Raw genomic sequence first — 22,942 nt, forward strand, 5'->3', positions numbered from 1 at the left:
TTATATAAATACTGCAATTATTTAATTGTTTAAAATGTTTCGTCCTGGAATTACAAGAGGCTCGTATTTGTTAACGTAATACAAGAGAACTGTTCAGTCAGACAGATATTTGTTGTGAAACGAAGTAGTTACAATTTCAAGCATTTTCAAATATTTTAGCCTAAATTCCAACACTTTTCAAATCTGAAAAAGCAACATTAAAATTGTTTTTTCTTTATATTACCACATATCGTTTCGGATAACACTGCGCGGCAAGTATTTAGGAGAACCAAGTTAGCCTAACGGCTAATAAAATAATTTAAGCAACACCTGTGTAAGAGGTGAGTAACATTAAAGCAACGAAAAACCACAGTTAAGCAAATATTACCATGTGGAAGTCAGTTTAAACTCAGAAGAGTGTTTACCAGTATACCTGCCTTTCACTCACACTAACAGAACACATACAGAACTCAAAGAGCCAATCAGGAATAAGCAAGGAAATATCTTCACGCTATAATAATGACTTTGCATAATTGTTAGGTATCATATGACTTTCATCTAGTGGTTTTTCCAGCTTAGAGTACCTTGTGTTCAGGACTATCTATGGGTCATTCCAGGATTTTGGTACATTTCAGGGGTGGTAACTTCTGAAAATTTGATCTTCAGTTTGATCATTTTAAATCATATATTTATAATCTCCAGGGTATAAACTATCAAAAAGTTTGATTCGTCAAGCTCAGATATGGAAGAAGTTTTTTCTTTATTAGATTGGTGTGCAGTAAATTGGTATGAAGTAACAGGGTTGCGACTAACAGGGTTGCAAATTTAGGCTAAGTTGTGGTCTACCCCAGGAACAGATGCTCACTGTAAAATTTAGCTATGTATACAAGATCAAGGACAAATATGGTTATATAAGTATATAAAGTAAATTTTGACTCTACTCAATATTAGTCTTACAATATGAGGAACAGGGTTGCATTCACTGAGTGACACACACAACTTGGACAAACATATTTGGAAAAAAACCTTGAAAATTGTTAGAGCACTTACCATTTTTCTTGCCATGTGGGCAGGAAATGTCCTTGTGATGCAAATTCCTTTGTGCCAGTACACAAATATTTTTAACCCTTTCTCTGCCAGATAAAATTCCTTATGGTAACAGGGCTGTGCGCATGTTGTGGGACACAACTTAATAGTGTAAAAACTGTGACATGCAATACAATGTAGACCAAAGAAGTTGTTTTCATAAGTAAAGGAGATGCATATCAACAATATATAAGAGGAAGTAATTTATTTAGAGCTTATTTTAATTGTTAAATTTGGCAAAGGAGTTGGTCACCCAATGTGTGGGACAAGAGAAAATGGCCATTTTTTGAGGTGGTTCAAAGGTATTCGGTCTTTTGAATAATATCTAAGGCACTTATTTTTCCACCAAATTTTACAGTTTGTCTTATAACAAGTACAATGTTTAAAAAAAATAGTCATTTAGATATTTTGGATATGTACATTTGAAATTTAAGTGGTGGGACAGGAAATGTACCAAAATCCTGGAACTACCTTGGAGATTCCAAGTAACTACGTAACACCTTTGTAAGTCGCTCTGGATAATAGCGTCTGCTAAATGCCATAAATGTAAATGTAAACTAGAATTACCAAACCACTGCCATTTGGCGGTTATACCTTTAAATTTTATGGTGTACATGCGTGCGTGTGTGTCCAGGTTGTGTGGTGTTTGTGTAATGTTTGTCAGTTGTGGTGCACTGTGGGTTACTGTGACCAAACACAAATCCCTTGTATGTGTGAAATACTTGGCAAATAAACTCCGATTCCAACAGAGTCTCCAAAACGGACTCAATTTTCTCTCACGAATGGCAGTTTGAAGAGGCGGTGACGTCACCGCGCATGATCCTACGGAAGCCCCGCCCACCGTCAGCGTCATCCGGGTCTTTGGAACACAACTCCCCTGGACAGAGGAAGAGGTCTCCATGTTGCAGCATTCACACCCGGTTTGTGTGCGTCCGTACGATCAAAGTAAGTTCAGCGTTGACTGTAGTACTGGAGCGGACATTGTTGTGGTTGTATTTGATGTGAGAGATGTCGATGTTGAGATTGTTCGTCCTTTACTGGCTTGTAGTAAAATGCAGATGTGCACATGTAGCCTAGCCTGCTTTGTGCTGTGTTTACATGTAAGAGAATTGCATTAGATGTTCGTGAACGTGTGAGGAGGAAGTGTACGTTGTATATGCGTATCGGTGAATAATTCTCCTGGTTACCGATCATTCTCTGATAATCAGTAATTTACTACTCGGTTTCCTCAGCGGATTAGTCGCATATTGAATGTAAAAAGTGCCTCAGTTTGTTGATGTAAATCTGGTGGTGGTTTGAGGGTGTAATTGTGTTCCTCGTTTAAGGTGGAACAAAGCAGAAATATCCATCTCGTTCTCCTCTACAATGTTCTGCCCTAAAACTATGTGGATAAAACGCACATTTTTGTCCAAATTCTTGGAACGTTGTTGTTCACAGTCCAGCTCTCACCATCCCAGATACCTTTGTTTCTGTGGGGGTCAGAGATCCTGCCGGACAGTTTGTTACACACTTTGGGCCCTACCAGAGAGAACAGACCAGACGAGGTAGGTTTGTTTTGTAATGTTATCTATTAACACATTCAGAAGTGTCTTTGAAAGATATAGAGAGAGATGGCAACCAGCACGTGCTCAACACTCAGCTTCATACAAGTGCTACAACTCTGGTACATTGGTACGAACACATTTTGATGCCATTTCTGTACTGTTGTCAGGGACAACATGTCACCAGCACCAGTTGAATTTAAATGTTCAATCTTACTTTAATAGTAAATCACACTCGGCACAGTAGTTCTTGTGAACTTACTTTCATTTGAATGCATCTGTTGTACCGTATTTAAATGTTTGTATTTCCTTTTCTATTCATGCAATTACATTTTTTATCTTAATTTCATTCATTTTAAATTTATTTTTCATAGGTACACAAAAGATCTTGGCATCATATTCGACTTCCTCAGGAGGAAAAAGTGCTCTGCACAAGGTAAAGTCCAAACGTACTTTATTTCGCTGATTTAAGCTTTAAAATAATGTTAGTATTTAAACGAAAACGTTTCATATATCATTTTACATGACATACACTACCATTCAAAAGTTTGGGGTCACCTAGACAATTTGGTGTTTTCCCTGAAATCTCATACTTTTATTTATCAAATGAGTTGCAAAATGAATAGAAATATAGTCCAGATATTGACAGGGTAGAAATAATGTTTTTTTTTTATTTGAAATAATTTTCTACTTTAAACTTTGCTAAGAATGCTCCCTTAGCAGCAATTACAGCATTGCAGACCTTTGGCATTCTAGCTGTTAATTTGCTGAGGTAATCTGGAGAAATTTCACCCCATGCTTCCAGAAGCCGCTCCCACAAGTTTGATTGGGTTAATGGGCACTTTTTTTGTACCATACGGTCAAGCTGCTCCCACAACAGCTCAATGGGGTTGAGATCTGGTGACTGCGCTGGCCACTGCATTACCGATAAAACACCAGCTGCCTGCTTCTTCTCTAAATAGTTTGTGCATAATTTGGAGGTGTGCTTTGGGTCATTGTCCTGTTGCAGGGTGAAATTGGCTCCAATCAAGCGCTGTCCACAGGGTATGGCATGGTGTTGCAAAATGGAGTGATAGCCTTCCTTATTCAAAATCCCTTTTACCTTGTTCAAATCTCCCACTTTACCATCAGCAAAGCAACCCCAGACCATCACATTACCTCCACCGTGTTTGACAGATGGTGTCAGGCACTCATCCAGCATCTTTTCAGTTGTTCTGCGTCTCACAAATGTTCGTTTGTGTGATCCAAACACCTCAAACTTTGATTCGTCTCACTTTTTTCCAATCTTCCTCTGTCCAATGTCTGTGTTCTTTTGCCCATATTAATCTTTTTCTTTTATTAACCAGATATGGCTTTTTCTTTGCCACTCTGCCCTGAAGGCCAGCATCCCAGAGTCGCCTCTTCACTGTAGACGTTGACACTGGCGTTTTGCGGGTACTATTTAATGAAGCTGCCAGTTGAGGACCTGTGAGGCGTAGATTTCTCAAACTTGAGACTCTAATGTACTTGTCTTCTTGCTCAGTTGTGCAGCGGGGCTTTCCACTTCTCTTTCTACTCTGGTTAGGGCCTGTCTGTGCTCTCCTCTGAAGGGAGTAGTACACACCATTGTAGGAAATCTTCAGTTTCTTGGCAATGTCTCGCATGGAATAGCCTTCATTTCTCAGAACAAGAATAGACTGTCGAGTTTCAATTGAAAGTTGTATTTTTCTGGCCATTTTGTGAGTTTAATCGAACCAACAATTGTAGCGCTCTAGATTCTCAACTAGCTTAAAGGAAGGTCAGTTTTATAGCTTCTCTAATCAGCAAAACCTGCTAACCTACTTGCACAAGGGTTTTCAAGGGTTTTCTAAATAGCCAATAGTCTCCTTACACAGTTAGCAAACACAATGTACCATTAGAACACTGGAGTGATGGTTGTTGGAAATGGGTCTCCATACATCTATGTAGATATTGCATTAAAAACCAGACATTTGCAGCTAGAATAGTCATTTACCACATTAAATGCATCAAAAATACACTCTATACATTATTAATGTTAGCTACATTGAATAAAAACTACTTTTCTTTCAAAAATAAGAACATTTCTAAGTGACCCCAAACTTTTGAACGGTAGTGTATATACATATATCATGTGATGTATGACCCCCAGGGTCTCTGCGAGTTCTTAAAAAGTGTTACAAGTTGATCAATTGATTCAGGACTCAATCAGGAATTTACATAAACAACCTGGCTGCAAAAAGAATGGATGTTTTTATTTTCTTTCTCTGTCTTCTTATTTAACTTTTAAATTCATTTTCTGAAACCTTTATGTTAGTGAATCTGTTCTGCTGGTGACAATTAACACATTGCAGGCTGAACACATTTATAATGCTGCTTATTAAAGTTGGTGGCTATGATCTATTGGCGCATTTCCACTAGGGCCTACTTGGCGTGGTACGGTTCGATTCGCGACGGTTTGTGAGTGTTTCCATTAGTACCAGTTCCCAGTTAGCCGGCCCCTTCGGGTACTATTTTCGTACCGACTCGCTCGAGGTTCTAACCGTTCCGAAGCGGTACAGTTCTGTGACGTGGAGGAACAGCATGACACTGATTGGCCAGGGAGTGTCGTCACAGGTTGCGTCAGGAGAGCGACTCCTCCGCTATGCTATGGACTCCTCAGCCATTTTTAAAACCCAAGGAGCGAAGTCTGTTCCCTGGTCAAACGCCGAGGTACAAACCTTTCTGTTAATAATCAGCGATCAAAAAATCCAGGGCGAACTGGACGGGGCCACTAGAAATGTAAAGGTTTTTAGCGAGGTTTCCGCACTAATGGCCACTCATGGCTACCAGCGGTCCGTTCAGCAGTGCCGGTCGGTCCAAGCTAAAAAAGCTTAACGCGATTACCGGGCGGTGAAGGACCATAACGGACGCAGCGGAGCAAAACTGCAAAGACTGGAAATGGTTCCAGCAAATGGATGTCATATATGGTCACCGGCCAGCCAGTAACGGAAGAGAAAACGTGCTGGACAGACACGGCAATGTTGGTGCTGGAGGCCACGGAGAATGGTGAGTGTATTGTGATTTCAGTTTTACTACTAGGCTCGTAAAAGATGTAATATGAACGTAATATGAACGCATCTATTGTAAACGCAGGAATTTAGAGCTGTGTTTGTAGTTAATGTTACCACCACAGTCACTACTGTACAATAGCTAGCTCTTAGCCTTGCTAGTTGCTAGTTAGCTGTAGCCATAAACATGAGCAGCGATGACGTGCTACACATTTTGTGCAGTTACGCTATATCGTTGTTGCTTTCACGGGAATGCTTGTGTTTAATATTTGTTATTTTTTACGTTCAAGATTCCCCTTCCACTGACGAGGCGAGCAGAGTTGGCGGAAAATGTTTCCTTCAACCGGGCTTTCCTCGGGGTGCTTGGCGAACTTGTGAACACCATGCGAGACAGACGCCAGTAAAAGCACACAAAATGTTGCTTGTAGTACTATAAATATTTATTTCATATAAAGCTATACGTTATTTTTGAGTAATTTGCTTTTTTGCACTTTTTAAAACTATATATTATTTACATATGTTGTACTTTAAATATCTATATTTCATAATAAAGTTTGATTTCATTTGATTGTATGACTGATGCTTTTTATGCAGGGTGTGTTCAGCCTGTTTGAGTAATACCAAATTATTATCAATAATTAGAGCAACCACATACAATAATGAAGATAAGATACAATAATGCTATGTGTTAAGGGGCATCGACCGGTGTTGTGGTCGCATACAAATGATGTCACGACACTACAACCCGCGCGCCAACAGCGACTCCACCCACATTGTGTTGGTCCACCACTGTAATGGAAACATAACGCGACCATACCGTTCCGTTGCGAATCGATCCGTATCGAACCGTACCGCGCCAAGCAGGCCCTAGTGGAAATGCGCCATGTGTCTGAAAATGATTTCAAAACCTTTACGCTGTTCAACAATTCTTGTGAATAACACTGTAGGTTTCTAGCCAGAAAAAAATGTTATTATACAGCATCTCTTAAAATTTTTCAGGAAGGTTTTTAAAAAGGTATTGAAATGAACTTCAGTATTTCTGCATGTACCCTGGCCCCACACTGACACACCTGATTTCACTCTGTATTCTTCACTGGTGAAATACCAAGCGGAAGATGTGAGTTTGGGGCATTTGACCCAGAGAAGCTGTTCGTGTTCATCATCAGTTTGCATATATAAGCACAATTGAAAATGTACAAAATTAATATGTAAAACAAGCCACATTTTTGTTTGTTAAATATTTGATTTAACCTTAATATGAATATTGTTTCCAGTAGTTCTGCGTATTTGTATCTCACCCTGTTTTGTAATGTCTCTTTATTTAAGGAAAAAGACATGGAAAAGGAGGGACATCACTCAGATTGTGGAGAGAGTTTTATTAAGCAGAGGGATCTCCAGAAACACCAGCACAATCACACAGGAGAGAAGCTGTATGGCTGCTCAGAGTGTGGGAAGAGTTTTACTCAACAGAGTAATCTCCACCAGCACCAGTGCATTCACACAGGAGAGAAGCCCTATCACTGCTCAGAGTGTGGGAAGAGTTTTAGTACACGGAGTACTTTACAAAAGCACCAGCGCATTCACACAGGAATTAAGCCATATCACTGCTCAGAGTGTGGGAAAAATTATAGTTCTCTGAGGTATTTCCAAGTACACCAGCGCATACACACAGGAGAGAAGCCATATCTCTGCTCAGATTGTGGGAAAAGCTATAATTCTCAGAGTTATTTCCGAATACACCAGCGTATTCACACAGGAGAGAAGCCGTATCACTGCTCAGAGTGTGGGAAGAGTTTTAGTACACGGAGTACTTTACAAAAGCACCAGCGCATTCACACAGGAGAGAAGCCGTATCACTGCTCAGAGTGTGGGAAAAATTATAGTTCTCTGAGCTATTTCCAAGTACACCAGCGCATACACACAGGAGTGAACCCATATCACTGCTCAGATTGTGGGAAAAGTTATAGTTGTCAGAGTTATCTCCAAATACACCAGCGCATACACACAGAAGTGAACCCATATCACTGCTCAGATTGTGGGAAAAGTTATAGTTGTCAGAGTTTTCTCCAAATACACCAGCGCATTCACACAGAAGTGAACCCATATCACTGCTCAGATTGTGGGAAAAGCTATAGTTGTCAGAGTTATCTCAAAATACACCAGCGTATTCACACAGGAGAGAAGCCATATCACTGCTCAGAGTGTGGGAAGAGTTTTAGTACACGGAGTACTTTACAAAAGCACCAGCGCATTCACACAGGAATTAAGCCATATCACTGCTCAGAGTGTGGGAAGACTTTTAGTACATGGAGTATTTTACAAACCCACAAGCGCATTCACACAGGAATTAAGCCGTATCACTGCTCAGAATGTGGGAAGAGTTTTAGTTCTCAGGGGTATCTCCGAATACACCAGCACATTCACACAGGAGAGAAGCCCTATCTCTGCTCAGAGTGTGGCAAGAGTTTTCTGTGTCAGGGTGATCTCCGAAAGCACCAGCGTATTCACACAGGAGAGAAGCCGTATCACTGCTCAGAGTGTGGGAAGAGTTTTAGTACACGGAGTATTTTACAAAACCACAAGCGCATTCACACAGGAATTAAGCCGTATCACTGCTCAGAATGTGGGAAGAGTTTTAGTTCTCAGAGGTATCTCCAAATACACCAGCGCATTCACACAGGAGAGAAGCTGTATCACTGCTCAGTGTGTGGGAAGAGTTTTAGTACACGGAGTACTTTACAAAAGCACCACCGCATTCACACAGGAGAGAAGCCGTATCACTGCTCAGAGTGTGGGAAGAGTTTTAGTTCTAAGAGTTCTCTCCAAAATCACCAGCGAATTCATACAGGAGAGAAGCCGTATCACTGCTCAGATTGTGGGAAAAATTTTAGTAGTCAGGGTAATCTCCAAAAACACCAGCGAATTCACACAGGAGAGAAGCCGTATCACTGCTCAGAGTGTGGCAAGAGTTTTAGGAATCGGAGTAATCTCCGACTGCATCAACGTATTCACACAGGAGAGAAGCCATATTACTGTTCAGAGTGTGCAATGACTTTTTCTGATCGAGGCTGTCTCCGCCAACACCAGCGGATTCACACAGGAGAGAAGCCTTATCACTGTCCGGAGTGTGGGAAGAGTTTTCGTACTCGCAGTACTTTCCGAAGTCACCAGCACATTCACACATGAGAGAATCTGTATCACTGCTCAGAATCGATGGAACAGCACTCATTGGAGTGTTTAAGATGAATGTACTCACTAGCTATGAACAAAGTGACTGATATAAAATCAGTCATGGTTTGTGTCTACACTGTCTGTAGGTTTCTGATGCATGAAATTGTCAATTATGTTTTTCACAGACTTCATACGTGATGGATACTAATTGGAATTATATTATTATTAGTGGTGGGCTGTTATCTGTGTCAACGGCGTTTGATGCGAGAACGAGTTTTCAAACCTGTGAATTACAAAGACTAACCCAAAACAAATCGCACATGTGCTTACATGGATGCAGCCACAAAGCCGCCAGGTTTGCTTCATGGAAAATTCATTTTTAAGAAGTTTCCTAATGGAGACATTGACAAGACTAAAGTTGTTTGCACCTTATGCAATGCAGAATTAGTACTGATGCAGCCCAGGGGAAGAGTCGCCACTGCCGAAAACAGGTTAAATGTACTGAATGTTGGCTTACATTTCAAATCTCACGTTTAGCTGAATAAACATGTTATCAATCCCTTTATAATGTACAGTATGTAGGCTTACAGATTCATGTTTGACTGAATATGCCTTCTTATGGTATGTAGGCTTACAGTTATATTTTCATGTTTAATTGAATAAACCGTTGAACACGAGTAGCCTACATTTTATTGAGCATGTTTTTTTCTTCAAGTATCAAAGTTGTTAATGCATTTTGGAAACAGGAGATGAGCCCCTGGTTTAATGCACCCTTAGTATTAAGAAACCCTATCTCAAAGACTGACTTTTAGTCATTACTTGGGTAGCACACATATTCTGAATGAGCCATATTAATCTTGATTGATTTCAAGATTTCTGTGAGATTAATCTAGATTTAAAAAATATGTATGCCCACCCCTAATTATTATATTGTTATTTGTTTTCTTAATTCTTTTCATGTATATATTTTTATGGTATAATACTGAAAACATTGATGATAATCTGTGGCTCTGTTTTCGACTGCCAGACCTTTTCAGTGTTACATTCATACTTTTATATTCATAAAATCACATTCATCAAACAATTTAGTTCAGTTGGCTGAACATTCCACAATAATGAACAATTATGTTATCATTCATGGTTGATCAGTGGTGGGCTTTGGTTTTACCAAAGTAAAATATATTGCGTCCTACTTTCTTAATGCCGGCTGCAACGCGTCACAACATAAAACACCGCTTTTGGACATTAGCTAGTGATCCATGATTGTCCCTAATCAGTAAAGATTAGCCATTAAAACAGCAAAAGGTTAAAAGTGTCAAATGAATCTCAATATAGGTGAATTATAGTCCGCTGTCAGTGGATTTCTTTTTCATAGGCAAGGCAATTTTATTTATATAGCACCTTTCATATACACTGGCTGTGACGCCGGGGGCGTTGGGACAGAGGTAGCCGGAGGCACAGGTTGCAACGAAGGGAGTTTATTCTCCATGTCAGTGGCAATGAAAACAGACAAAGAAAATCAGGCAAACAAAACAAAGGACGTAGTCAGTTTGCAAAAGAACAGCTAGAGAGGTCCAGTGTGGCTTCCAGCGGGGCAATGTGCAGCACTGGACCGAACGACCTGCGGGCTTAAATAAGAGACACATAATTGTGTTCAGGTGTTAATACTCAGGAGAACGGGATGGTGGGAGTGGTTGAGTGCTCGGGGGTGTGTGCTGAGATCGGCTGCTGGCCGAGATATGCGCCCTCCGGTGGCGACCCGGCCCCCAAGGACCCCTCCCGTCGACTCCCACGTGGTCTTCCTCGTTGGAGTCAGGGAGCCGGCCGATCAGGATACTCCCTGTGGAAGTCGGCGATAAGGGAGGGGCCTACCACTTGAGAATCCGGGATCCAGGAACGCTCCTCCGGCCCGTATCCGACCCAATCCACCAAGTACTGTAATCCTCCTCTTCTGCGCCGCGAGTCCAGTAGCCTCTCCATGAGGTATGCTGGTCCATCCGATAACTGCAGCAGCGAGGGCGGCCTTGTGGTCGAGGCCTCCCCCAGCGCACCCTCTTTGTAGGGCTTGAGGACGGACACGTGAAAGGCGCGCCTGTCTTCGGGCGATAGGTAACTGGGTTTATGCGCTTCAATATGACGTACGGGCCCGCATATTGCTCCCCCAGCTTACCTCTCTTGCCCAAGCATCCGTCTCCGGTGGAAACCCACACCTTATCTCCCACCTGATAAGATGGGGTCTCTCACCTTCGACGGTCTGCCTTCAGTTTGAACCTCCTAATCGCCTCGTTCAGTCGCTGATGGGTGTCCTCCCACACCCGCTCACTTCTCCGACACCACTCCTCGACGATGGGCTGGTCTGAGGAGGCGACGTTCCAGGGGTAGAGTGGCGGCTGGCGACCGAGCACGCACTCGAACAGTGTCATCCCCATGCTGGAATGAGTAAGGGAGTTCTGTGCGTACTCGCCCCAAGGCAGAAGGGCGCACCACGTGTTTGCGTGCTCGCTGCAGTACGCGTGCAGGAACTTCCCCACCTCCTGGTTCACGCGCTCCACCTGTCAGTTAGCCTGCAGATGGTAACCAGAGGTTAGGCTAACTGTGATGTTGAGCTTGGACAGGAACTCCCGCCAGTAACTCACGGTCTCCCACCCCGTAGTTACGCTCGGCAGCGGTGAGCTTTTTAGAATAGAAGGCTATAGGGCGGAGGGAGCTATGTTTCTTTGGCCGTTGGGAAAGCACCGCACCTACTCCCACATTAGAGCCGTCCACCTCCACTATGAAGGGACGGTTTGGATCCGGTTGGTGTAAGACCGGCGCCTCTATGAACGCTTGCTTCAACTGGTTGAACGCTCTCGTAGATCTCTCTGTAGGTACCATGCTAAACTTGCAGGTGGCAGTACCACTGGCAACACATGGAACAAGCTTGCTTTGACGGAAGAAAGGGTGTGTCTAAAGTACGTGGTATCCAGGTACTTAAATACCCTGATCAGCCATCCATCTCTCTCTCTCTGGTTTGACTGACACCGAGGTTAGACCTATTAAAGAGAGGCTCCGCCTCCTAATTCCAGGAGAATTCAGGGAGGACGACGAAACCACCCAAAAATCCTCAACACGTGAGACTCTTACCGCTGGGCATAGTTTATCAAAGGGCATAGTTACTTGAACTGTAGACTTATCTAAGTTTAACTAAAACCTTTTCAGTGTTTTGTGTTTAACTTTTGTTTAGATAGTCTTCATCAAGATTTGTATATACAAAGTTCTCTTTGCTGTGCATGCCACCATCTTTTACTTATCTATAGTTATTAAGCCAGCGCCATTACTCTTTGTTCTGACCACATTGGAATAAATCAGCTGAGCTCATTAACATAGTCGCGCTGCTCTACTGTTTAAAGTCGGCGCTATTTTAGTTGCTTTGTTCTCCATAGGAGAACTGAAACTACAACCCCCGCCTCCTCACATGCGCACAAGCGCGTGCACACATTACTCTCCTCCCCTTTTTACACACACACACTCTAGATACCCAGTCTTCACTGTTACCAGTGTTGGGAAGTAACGGATTACATGTAACAGCGTTACGTAATCAGATTACAAATTATGAGTAACTGTAATCTGTTACAGTTACTGCTTCAGAAAGTGGTAATCAGATTACAGTTACTCTGCTAAAATAAAGGGATTACATCGCGGTACTTTCCTATTTTTGGTCTTCCAATCCAACACTGACAAAACGCAATCACATTCACATAAATCACGACATCAGAATATTCTATGATTCACAACCTCCTGGTCAGAATGTTGGTGAGGCGTCACTCACGTCAGACACCCTCACCTGTTTACCAGACAGTATTAGTCCGCGCAATGGAGCCTGATGAAGAGAGCCTGCCATTTATATTTAAAGAGAAGGATGGGCGGAATTTGATTGTGCAATGCAAACTCTGTTTGCCAACAAAGAATTTGCTTTCAATGTCCAAAGACTCTACTTCCAACCTACGGAAACATCTATTGGTAAGTACAGTGCAATATCTGTTTTTGGCGCCATCCCTTACCATTCCTTGTCCCGCCGGCGGGCCAGAATTCGTCATGATTAATATTTGCCAGTGTTTATGAATAATTACAGGTTCAATATAGACACCCAATATGTCATATGAAAGCTTAGAGCTTAGCTGCTTTCCAGCTATCTAGCCAGTTTAGCTGTATTTCCTTTCAGAAAAGAAACATAATCGGCGAAAATTATGTTTTATTAAAAATATGATTAATACATTTCATATTTGCAGTTTTTATAAATACATATTTTATCCAATGTGGACATATTATATACCATTCAAACCGTCTGACTCTCCAGATTACGATGCGATAATCCGTTTTACTGTAAACGGAAACCGGTGCCTGGCGACCGCTGACGCTATGATTTCAGGTGGAAAATGAATTATGAAATGTTTCTGTAAAGGCACTCGGGTTCACATATGAACTTTTTATGTGTCCATAAAAAGAAGAGGTACCTGTGGCGTCACAGTAGTTAATGTAAACTTAATTTGTTCTAAATGTTATGCCAGTTAACAGTGGGCTGGAGGGTGATCTCTCTAACATTGATATTTTGTCTTTATTTTATTTAATTTTTTAGAGGAAGCATCCCAGAGTCATGGTCACCCAGGCAGCCACATCGCGCCTCACGGAGTCCAATGACTCAAGCAAGCCACCCTAACCACCACTTCTGTCATCACACAAAGAAAAGTCAACTCATTGGTTTTTGACTACTTCGTCAGTGAGGTTCAGCCCTTTTCCATCGTGGAAAAAAGCACCTTTCGCAACTTGGTGGAAGGACTAAGTGGGGGAAAGAACCCTGTTTGCAGGAAAACAATAATGGCCCAAATGGAAGAAAACTTCAAGAGGATGAAGCTGACAGCAGTTGAAGTTCTTCAACATATTGAGCATGTGTGCACAACAGCAGATATATGGACAGCCCATCACCAAAGTTTCATTGGCATCACATGCCACTGGATTGAGCCAGACACATTGGAGCGCAAATCAGCTGCTCAGGCATGTGAGAGAGTCAGAGGACGTCACACCCACGATGTCATCGCTGCCAAAATAAGCCAGGTGCATGCCGAATATCAGATCCAAGGCAAGGTTAGAGCTACAGTCACTGACAATGGTGGAAATTTGTCATGGCTTTCAATGAATTTGGAGATGCAGACATGGGGGATGATCTGGAAGACACCGATGACGTGCAGTTCGCTGATCTCTCTGCAGCACTTGACGAGGAGCAAGAACAGGAGGAGCTCAACTTCTTTTTGCCACCACACCATTGATGTGCTGCGCACACATTAAATCTCATTGCCACAACCAACCTTGATAAAGCTGCTTCTGAGGGGGGTTCCAGAAAGTTGTACCGGAGTGCAATGGCAAAATGTGCTGCCATCTGGAACAAATGCCATCGCTCATCAGGTGCTGCTGACATAGTTGGTAATTGCCCAGATGAGAGTTGTTGTCCCTTCTGTGATGAGGTGGAGCTCGGAATTCCGTGCCATTGAGAAGTTGATGAGCCTGTCTGAAAGTCAGCTCAGTGAGATATGCAGCCAACTGAATGTGGCAAAGCTTCATCCCCAAGAGACAATGTTTCTGAAGGAGTACACGGCTATTCTCAAACCCCTTGCTTACTCTGTCAACCTGCTCCAGGAGGAAAAGAATTGTTTTCTTGGTTACGTCATTCCCACTCTCCTCAGTCTAAAGGCCAAGTTGTCTGAAAAGCTGGCACAAGTGCAGTACTCAGCTCATATCCTCTTGGCAATCATCAAAGCTGTTGACACCCGTTTCGAGGCCGTCTTGACCTCCCACGAGGCAAGGATGGCTGCTTCCACCATCCCCAGATTCCGTTTATGGTGGCTTGGTGATGAAGACAGAGACACCATGAGAAGAGCAATGGTCCAAGAGGCTTGTCTCATCAACTCAAGCCCATCCAGCGAACACCGCATCGCTGGACATGACCCAGTGAATAGTGAGGGAGAGGATGGCGACGAGGTGTTCTTCACTTTTGACACTCCACCGATGACCAGCTCCACGGCAGAGGATGAGATACAACGCTATCTGCAAGATCCAGAAAAGAGCTTGGCCGCACTTCAGGCATATCCCATGATCAAAGCCCTGTTCCTGAAGTTCAACACCACTCTGCCGTCAAGTGCTCCTGTTGAAAGGCTTTTTAGCCATGGGGGACTGATCTTCACTCCACACCGCAACCGGATGACGGATAAACACTTCCAGCAGGCTCTGTTGCTACGTTACAACCGCCATTACTGGGCGGATTAAGTGGACACTCCTGCATGCGCACACACATACACAGACAACAGTACACACATGCGCGCGCGCACACACACACACACACACACACACACAAGATAATCAAAGACTAAGTCGGTGCACATTGCCATGATTCAGCATCATGCCCCACCTAAGCGAGCCTGCAGCATTGACTTGACCTGTTCATGTTTTTTTTCTTTATTTTGTCTCCACCTGACTAGAATAGAAGTGTTTCATAAAATTGTTTCATGAAATGGTTTCTTAAGTATTTTAATAGGGTGATTGAAAAGGCTGTTTTATGTGTTAATCTATTTGTTCACTGGAAAGAAAAATAAAACAATAATATGCATTATGTGGTTGCTACATTCATTCAGGCTTAAAAAATGACAATATTGTAAGTAATCCAAAGTAATCAGATTACAGTTACTCACTTGAAGTAATGTAACTGATTATGTTACAAATTACATTTTGAGTGATGTAATCAGTAATCTGTAAGGGATTACATTTTAAAAGTAACCTTCCCAACACTGTAGGTATCATATGACTTTCATCTAGTGGTTTTTCCAGCTTATGCCCGGTTCACACTACACGATTTTAGGCTGGTTTTTCAGTCGCCGACTGTTTTTTGTAGATCGCTGACAGAAACCTGTGGTCGGAGGCAAATCGGCGATCACTCGGCGCTCGCTCAGTCGTGTAGTGTGAACTGCTGAAAGACGCTCGCCGAGTGGTCGCCGACTCATCGCTGAAGATATCTCTGAAGAATGTAAAAAACTTTCAAGAATGCTTTCAAAACAGTAACCAAACACACAAAATCCTCACCTTTCTTACAACTTTACTACAACACTGTGTTTAAGTTATTGTGACAGCACTGGAGAAATAGTGCGATTGATTATATCTATGTTCACTGCAACGGAGAGATGAAATAATTCTGGCAACTTGGGACTATGGAGTGTTTAAACGGTAAAAAAAAAAGAATAATAACGAAAATGTGGAGTACATGTACATTGTTTTTTTCTTCTATGTGGTGTTGCTGGTTCTCGCGAGAGTTTCGTTTTCGTGTTCTCGTGTTTTTGGACGGCAGCCAGATGAGTCGGCGATTCCCCAGTCGTGTAATTCGTGAGCCCGCGTCGCCGATCAGTCATGTAGTGTGAAAGCCACAACAACTGAAAGACTCGCGATTACAGCACGACCAGTGTAGTGCGAACGGCACAAAAACCTGACGACTGAAAAGTCGTGTAATGTGAACCTGGCATTAGAGTACCGTGTGTTCAGGACTATCTATACTGCCTTGGAGATTCCAAGCAACTACGTAGCACCTTAAGTCGCTCTGGATAATAGCGTCTGCTAAATGCCATAAATGTAAATATAAACTAGAATTACCAAACCACTGCCATTTGGCGGTTATACCTTTAAATTTTATGGTGTACATGCGTGCGTGTCCAGGTTGTGTAGTGTTTGTGTAATGTTTGTCAGTTGTGGTGCACTGTGGGCTACTGTGACCAAACACAAATTCCTTGTATGTGTGAACATACTTGGCAAATAAACTCCGATTCCAACAGAGTCTCCAAAACGGACTCAATTTTCTCTCACAAGTGGCGCCGCAGTTTGAAGATGCGGTGACGTCACCGCGCATGCTCCTACGGAAGCCCCGCCCACCCTCAGCGTCATCCGGGTCTTTGGAACACAGCTCCCCTGGACAGAGGAAGAGGTCTCCATGCTGCAGCATTCACACCCGGTTTGTGTGCGTCCGTACGATCAAAGTAAGTTCAGCGTTGACTGTAGTACTGGAGCGGACATTGTTGTGGTTGTATTTGATGTGAGAGATGTCGATGTTGAGATTGTTCGTCCTTTACTGGCTTGTAGTAAAATGCAAATGTGCACATGTAGCCTAGCCTGCTTTGTGCTGTGTTTACATGTAAGAGAATTGCATTAGATGTTCGTGAACGTGTGAGGAGGAAGTGTACGTTGTATATGCGTATCGGTGAATAATTCTCCTGGTTACCGATCATTCTCTGATAATCAGTAATTTACTGCTCAGTTTCCTCAGCGGATTAGTCACATATTGAATATAAAAAGTGCCTCAGTTTGTTGATGTAAATCTGGTGGTGGTTTGAGGGTGTAACCAGGGGCGGTTTGTTCATTAGGGCGATTGGGCGACGCACCACGAAAGGATGAAAAGGAAGTTTTTTTTCTCTCACATTCTATCACGGTATTTAGCTATGCCCAGAGCCGTAGAAAGAGAGAGTTGCGACACTCTGTGATCTCGCCGCTCAGAGGTCACGTGGTTCATGGAGGACCGTATAGTTCCAATCAAACACGAACACTGAACGGTTTTAAACGGGAAAGACATCAGCGGTTACCGTATTTCTTGTAAATATTACAACATACAGGGTTGCCAACACGCATTTGACCGTTTTCACACGCTCTCACGCCACACTTCCGATATCTCACGACGAAAAAAAATATCCAGTTTATTTACCTCAGATCCACAGATTTGATTCAATACGTTACTAGCTCGCTAGCTCTGGCGCCATCCACCGGCGATATAACACTTAATCTGCTTTATATCAACTTAATATTTATATCAACTTTCAATAAATATTTATTGATATAATTTTTATAGTATCTTTGAACAAAACTAGAGTTACAAATAGCCTGTTGAAGCAGCCTGCACTATTAAAGGTTCAGGCATAGATTTATTTAGTCCACAAAGCAACACTAAAATACATAGATTTATTCTGTAGTCTACACTACAACACTAAAATAACATCATTAAATACATAAATTAATTCATTAGCCACATTACAACACAAAAATAACATCATTAAATACATAAATTAATTCATTAGCCACATTACAACACTAAAATAACATTATTAAATACATAAATTAATTCATCCCTAACATTTTCGTTTCACATCAAACTTCTACAGATTGATTTCTTATTGAACATGGTTGGCTGTGCAGCATTTGGATGTTTAGCTGCATAAGACAGAGGAATCCAGTCCCAACTCCTGTAGAGTTTCACCAGGCACTAAGATCAATATCAGTTGGACAGTTTCTTATTACACTAAAATCAGGAAGCTATCAGGAGGATGACAGTAGCCTATTGGCAGACTTCCTGGATGCTAAAGAGGAATTTCCCAGTCCTGGCATCAGAGTGGATGACCTGTTGGAGCACAACCCTGTGACTACACCCTCACCTGACTACACAAAAATGGAGACCTGTGCTCTCTATCATCTGACAGGGTACATTGTGAATCAAGTAATCAAATATTCCAAAATTTGTAATGAATGTCAAATTGCAATTAAGCACAGAAACGAGAGCCCTGAAGAAGAGCACAGTATTTTACTAAAATTGAAGGAATTCAAGTCAGGTGCACTTTGTCGGCCATCACAGGAGGCTTTTGATCTAGTTCGGAAAATCGATCAATTGTTTCGAACTAGGACCAGTGCCTCACTTATGGCACTCCCTAATGCAAAACATTTAATGGAGATAGAGGCTAGGCTCTTAGACAGTAGGCTTCCCTCATGCCATGATGTTAAACAAAAAATAGCTAACAGATACATCAGGCTGAGATTGAGAATCGCAGCAAAGCACATCCAGGCTGAGAGGAAGAAACACACACTGTCCAAAACTGGCCATTTTGGAAGTAAAAGCCAGATGAAAATGTCTAAGAAAAGCCAGCAAAGCCATGTAACACCTGTAAATACACCCCCATCAAATACTTTCATTGTTACCATGAATGTGCTTGGTCTGTCTTTAACTCCTACAAATGTCCTGCCACCCAGTGGTGCTTAAACTTCAGTAGGTATGGAGGATCTGTTTTTCTCATCCCCACTCCACCAGCTACTGCAGTAATCACCAATCTACATTGCTCCACTGGTCTGGTCATCACACCACTGGCCTAAAAAAAATATTTTAAATGTTATGATGGTAATGACAATCCTAAGCATCATACGTAATTAAATAAAAAAAAAAATTGTTACTAAATTGTGTTGAGATTATATATAGACCTGTTGATTGTTGCATCCTGTATAAATAGTGGTCGTCCATGTACAAGCAGCTGGTTTTATCACCTGTCACTGAAACACTAGCTAATTAATTAATCAACCAAAGAGTAACTTCATTACAATCCAACCATCTTTTCTACTTCAGATAGTTACCATTAATTACAATATGATCAAATCTATATAGGTATTACTGAATTTAACAATTATCCTAATGACCGAATACTCTGAGGCTAATGCACCGCTAAGCGATTCCTGCTTTTAATAGCATAGCTAATGCTAGCGAAGTGTAATTTAAGCTAACGGCATTTAAAATGCAGAAATAAACTAACAACAAGTGACCACTTAACTATAACAGTAATACTAATCACATATATGGAGGATTATATAGGAAACGATGAATAATTCATTAACTTACCAGAAAAACAGCCGCGGAAATGCTTCAAATATACGCAGTTCAATGCTGGAACTATAGCATGTTTGGAACTATTGGTCTCCCCATGGCACGTTTACTTCCGCATTCCTGAATTACAATAGGAGTCTATGGGAGTGTCGCAACTCTCTCTTTCTACGGCTCTGGCTATGCCTGTTCTGGACGCAAGTATACGGAGCCCGGAAGGGGACATGGGTAAAAAATAAAAATTAAACGAGGGAACGTTTTCTGTAATTCGTGCTCACGATTTATTAATTCGTGCGCACGATTAACCATTCGTGTGCACGTTTTGTTTTAATCGTGCGCACGTTTTAATTAAACTCGTGGTCACGATTTAGTAATTCGTTCACACGATTAACAATTCTTGCGCACGTTTTGTTTTAATTGTGCGCATGTTTTCATTCATTCATTTGCAAACCCTACTGGCCTAAGCGCATACATTGCAGATACAAGGAAAGAGGCAGTAACAGTTCCATGAAACTGTAGGCTATATACTTTGATTGTTTAGATTTATGCCACAATGAACAGAAATACGTTTATTAGGTCTTATTTGCTTATTATGCGTCATGAGGACATTGTAGCTTCCTTTGCACAGCGGGGAATCACAATCAGTAAACGGCATCTGAAGCGAATTCTAAGTCTTTTAATGAACATTTATGACAAATTTTAATGTTGCTTTTGTTTCAGGTTTGAAAAGTACTTTTAAATGCTTGAAATTGTAACTACTTCGTTTCACAACAAATGTCTAACTGAACAGTTCAAATCAAATCAAAAATCAAAGTTTATTTGTATAGCGCTTTTAACAACTCAAGTTGTCGCAAAGCAGCTTTACAGGATTTACAAGGTTAACAATACTATGGGTCCAGAACCCTAATGAGCAAGCCAAAGGCGACAGTGGCGAGGAAAAACTCCCTATGATGGTGGGGAATAGGAAGAAACCTCGGGAGAACCAAGACTCAAAAGGGAACCCATCCTCCATTGGGCGGCCCGTTAACAAACAAATACACAAGTCACACACAATTCACACAATCAGACTAGGTAAAAGGTAGAATAGAAAGTTCTGGGTTTTGATATTGTCACTGTAAATGTCTGTTGATGAATGCCAGGCTTTCATTCCGTGTCGGAGCAGTGATGCTGGTATTGTAGGCTCCGACTGCAGTGTTACTCCCCAGGTGAACCCCGGCATCAGCACATCCACCGGCAGCCAGACCATCCCCCAGGTGCCTGCAGGTGCCTGTATCCAATCGTCTTGGGTAAAGCCATGCAAGAAGATAGATAATACAGACTGAGTGGACATGAATTTAAACCACCATTGATTTAAATGTACGTAGCTAACGTGCCAGTGATCAGCATGTGGCTCCGGCAGACTAATCTATAGCAGTATAACTAAAGGGAGGAGTTCAGAGGTGACCACAGGCATGAGGGCTCACTGAGACATTGCTTTCCAGTCAAGTCATTGTCACAAATAGAGTGATGCCAAGACACAGCTGGATGACAGCATCCACATCTCAGATCACCAGAAATCTCAATGTCTGGGGGCCCCCAAGCCCCTACACCTTACAAGGGGAATTTTAGCTGAAGGCTTGACTAAACAGGTGAGTCTTAAGTCTAGATTTAAAGATTGAAACTGTGTCAGAATCTCGGATTGGACCTGGAAGGCTATTCCATAATTGAGGGGCTTTAAAAGAGAAAGCTCTGCCTCCGGCTGTAGTTTTACTAATTTTTGGAACTAGGAGAAATCCAGCATTTTGGGAGCGCAAAGGGCGAGATGGGTTGTAGTAATCAATGAGTTCACTCAGATATTGTGGGGCAAGACCATTTAACGCCTTATAGGTTAACAGGAGAACTTTAAATTCAATGCAATATTTAATCGGCAGCCAGTGTAGTGCGGCGAGAGTGGGACTAATATGATCGAATTTCCTAGCCTTGGTTAGGACTCTAGCTGCGGCATTTTGTACAAGTTGTAGCTTCTTTATGGACTGTTTAGAGCATCCAATTAGAAGACTATTACAGTAGTCCAATCTCGACGAGACAAAAGCATGAACTAGCTTCTCTGCATCAGCTAATGAAAGTAAGTGTCTCAGCTTGGCAATATTACGTAAATGGAAAAAGGCAGCCTTAGTGACATTGCATACATGTGTGTCAAATGAAAGATCAGAATCAATAGTGACACCTAAACTTTTTGCAGTAGATTTTGGTGTTACTGAAAAACCATCTAGGGTAAGGGGAATATCAGCCCAATTGCTTCTAACAGCTTTAGGCCCAAGAATCAGTACCTCAGTCTTGTCAGAATTTAGTTTAAGAAAATTAGACGCCATCTAGTTTTTAATATCCTGGACACAGTTCTCAATCTTGAGAGTTGTGGTGGTATCATCTGGATTAGAAGATATATACAACTGAGTATCATCTGCGTAGCAATGGAAGCTAATACCATGCCTATGAATGATAGTGCCCAGTGGTAGCATATATAATGAGAATAATATGGGGCCCAGATCCTTGTGGGACACCATACTTTACTTTAGAATGCTCAGAGCATTCGTTATTTACTAGCACAAATTGGTAACGATCTGTCAGATAGGACCTGAACCAGGAGAGTGCTTGACCTCTTATGCCAATGAGTGTCTCCAGTCTATTAAGTAGAAAATTATGATCAATGGTGTCAAAAGCAGCACTGAGGTCTAGCAGTATGAGAAACGAAATGTGTCCTTTATCAGAGGATATTAAGAGGTCATTCAGTACTTTAGTTAGTGCTGTTTCAGTGCTGTGATGAGCTCTAAATCCAGACTGAAATAACTCTAAGACATGTTCTGTCTGTAAGAAGGAAGAGAGTTCTGAAGAAACTACTTTCTCTAAAATTTTGGATATGAATGACAGATTAGAAATTGGCCTATAGTTGGACAGTTCTTGGGGGTTAAGACCAGGTTTTTAAATTAGCGGCTTGATGACTGCAAGTTTAAATGAACTGGGAGCGTAGCCCAGGCTCAGAGAATAATTTATTATAGTAAGCAACGGTTCTACATTGCTGTGCAGTAATTCTTTAAGTAGATGGGTTGGTACAGCATCTAGTATGCATGTGGAGGGTTTAGCAGATTTCACCAGTGAAATAAGCTCCTCACGACTAATTGGGGAGAAGGACTCTAACAGGGCATCAGAGCTGACCAGACAGCTGTCAAGGTGCATTGGCATGTTGACAGGCTCTGAGATAGTACTACTAATGTTTTCCCTAATTTTATCAATCTTATCATTAAAGAATTTCATAAAATTGTTACTGCTACACTCTAGTGGAATAAGAGAATTGTTTTGTTCATGACTCCTCGTAAGGCTGGAAACAGTTTTAAAAAGGAGTCCTGAATTGTTTTTATGTTTTTCTATTAAGGCCGATAAGT

General features: G+C 41.8%; 2 protein-coding genes across 2 annotated transcripts in view; both read left to right on the plus strand.

Annotated features, from left to right (window-relative positions):
* Window positions 1-1,915: 1,915 nt before the first annotated feature.
* Window positions 1,916-9,509, plus strand: LOC143484170 (uncharacterized). Its single transcript, XM_076982779.1, has 4 exons — window positions 1,916-2,010; window positions 2,523-2,609; window positions 2,981-3,042; window positions 6,980-9,509. The coding sequence occupies exons 1-4, from the start codon at window positions 1,965-1,967 to the stop codon at window positions 8,837-8,839; spliced, it is 2,055 nt and encodes a 684-aa protein (XP_076838894.1). The 5' UTR covers window positions 1,916-1,964; the 3' UTR covers window positions 8,840-9,509.
* The window catches only part of LOC143484183 (uncharacterized), a 33,237-nt gene continuing 12,236 nt past the window's right edge, over window positions 1,942-22,942 (plus strand). The window contains exons 1-2 of the mRNA XM_076982801.1: window positions 1,942-2,010; window positions 16,706-16,872. The gene's annotated coding sequence lies outside the window, so the exon portion shown is untranslated. The remainder of the gene's footprint in view (window positions 2,011-16,705; window positions 16,873-22,942) is intronic.

Source organism: Brachyhypopomus gauderio, chromosome 20 (assembly GCF_052324685.1).
Source record: "Brachyhypopomus gauderio isolate BG-103 chromosome 20, BGAUD_0.2, whole genome shotgun sequence".
Classification (NCBI taxonomy): domain Eukaryota; kingdom Metazoa; phylum Chordata; class Actinopteri; order Gymnotiformes; family Hypopomidae; genus Brachyhypopomus; species Brachyhypopomus gauderio.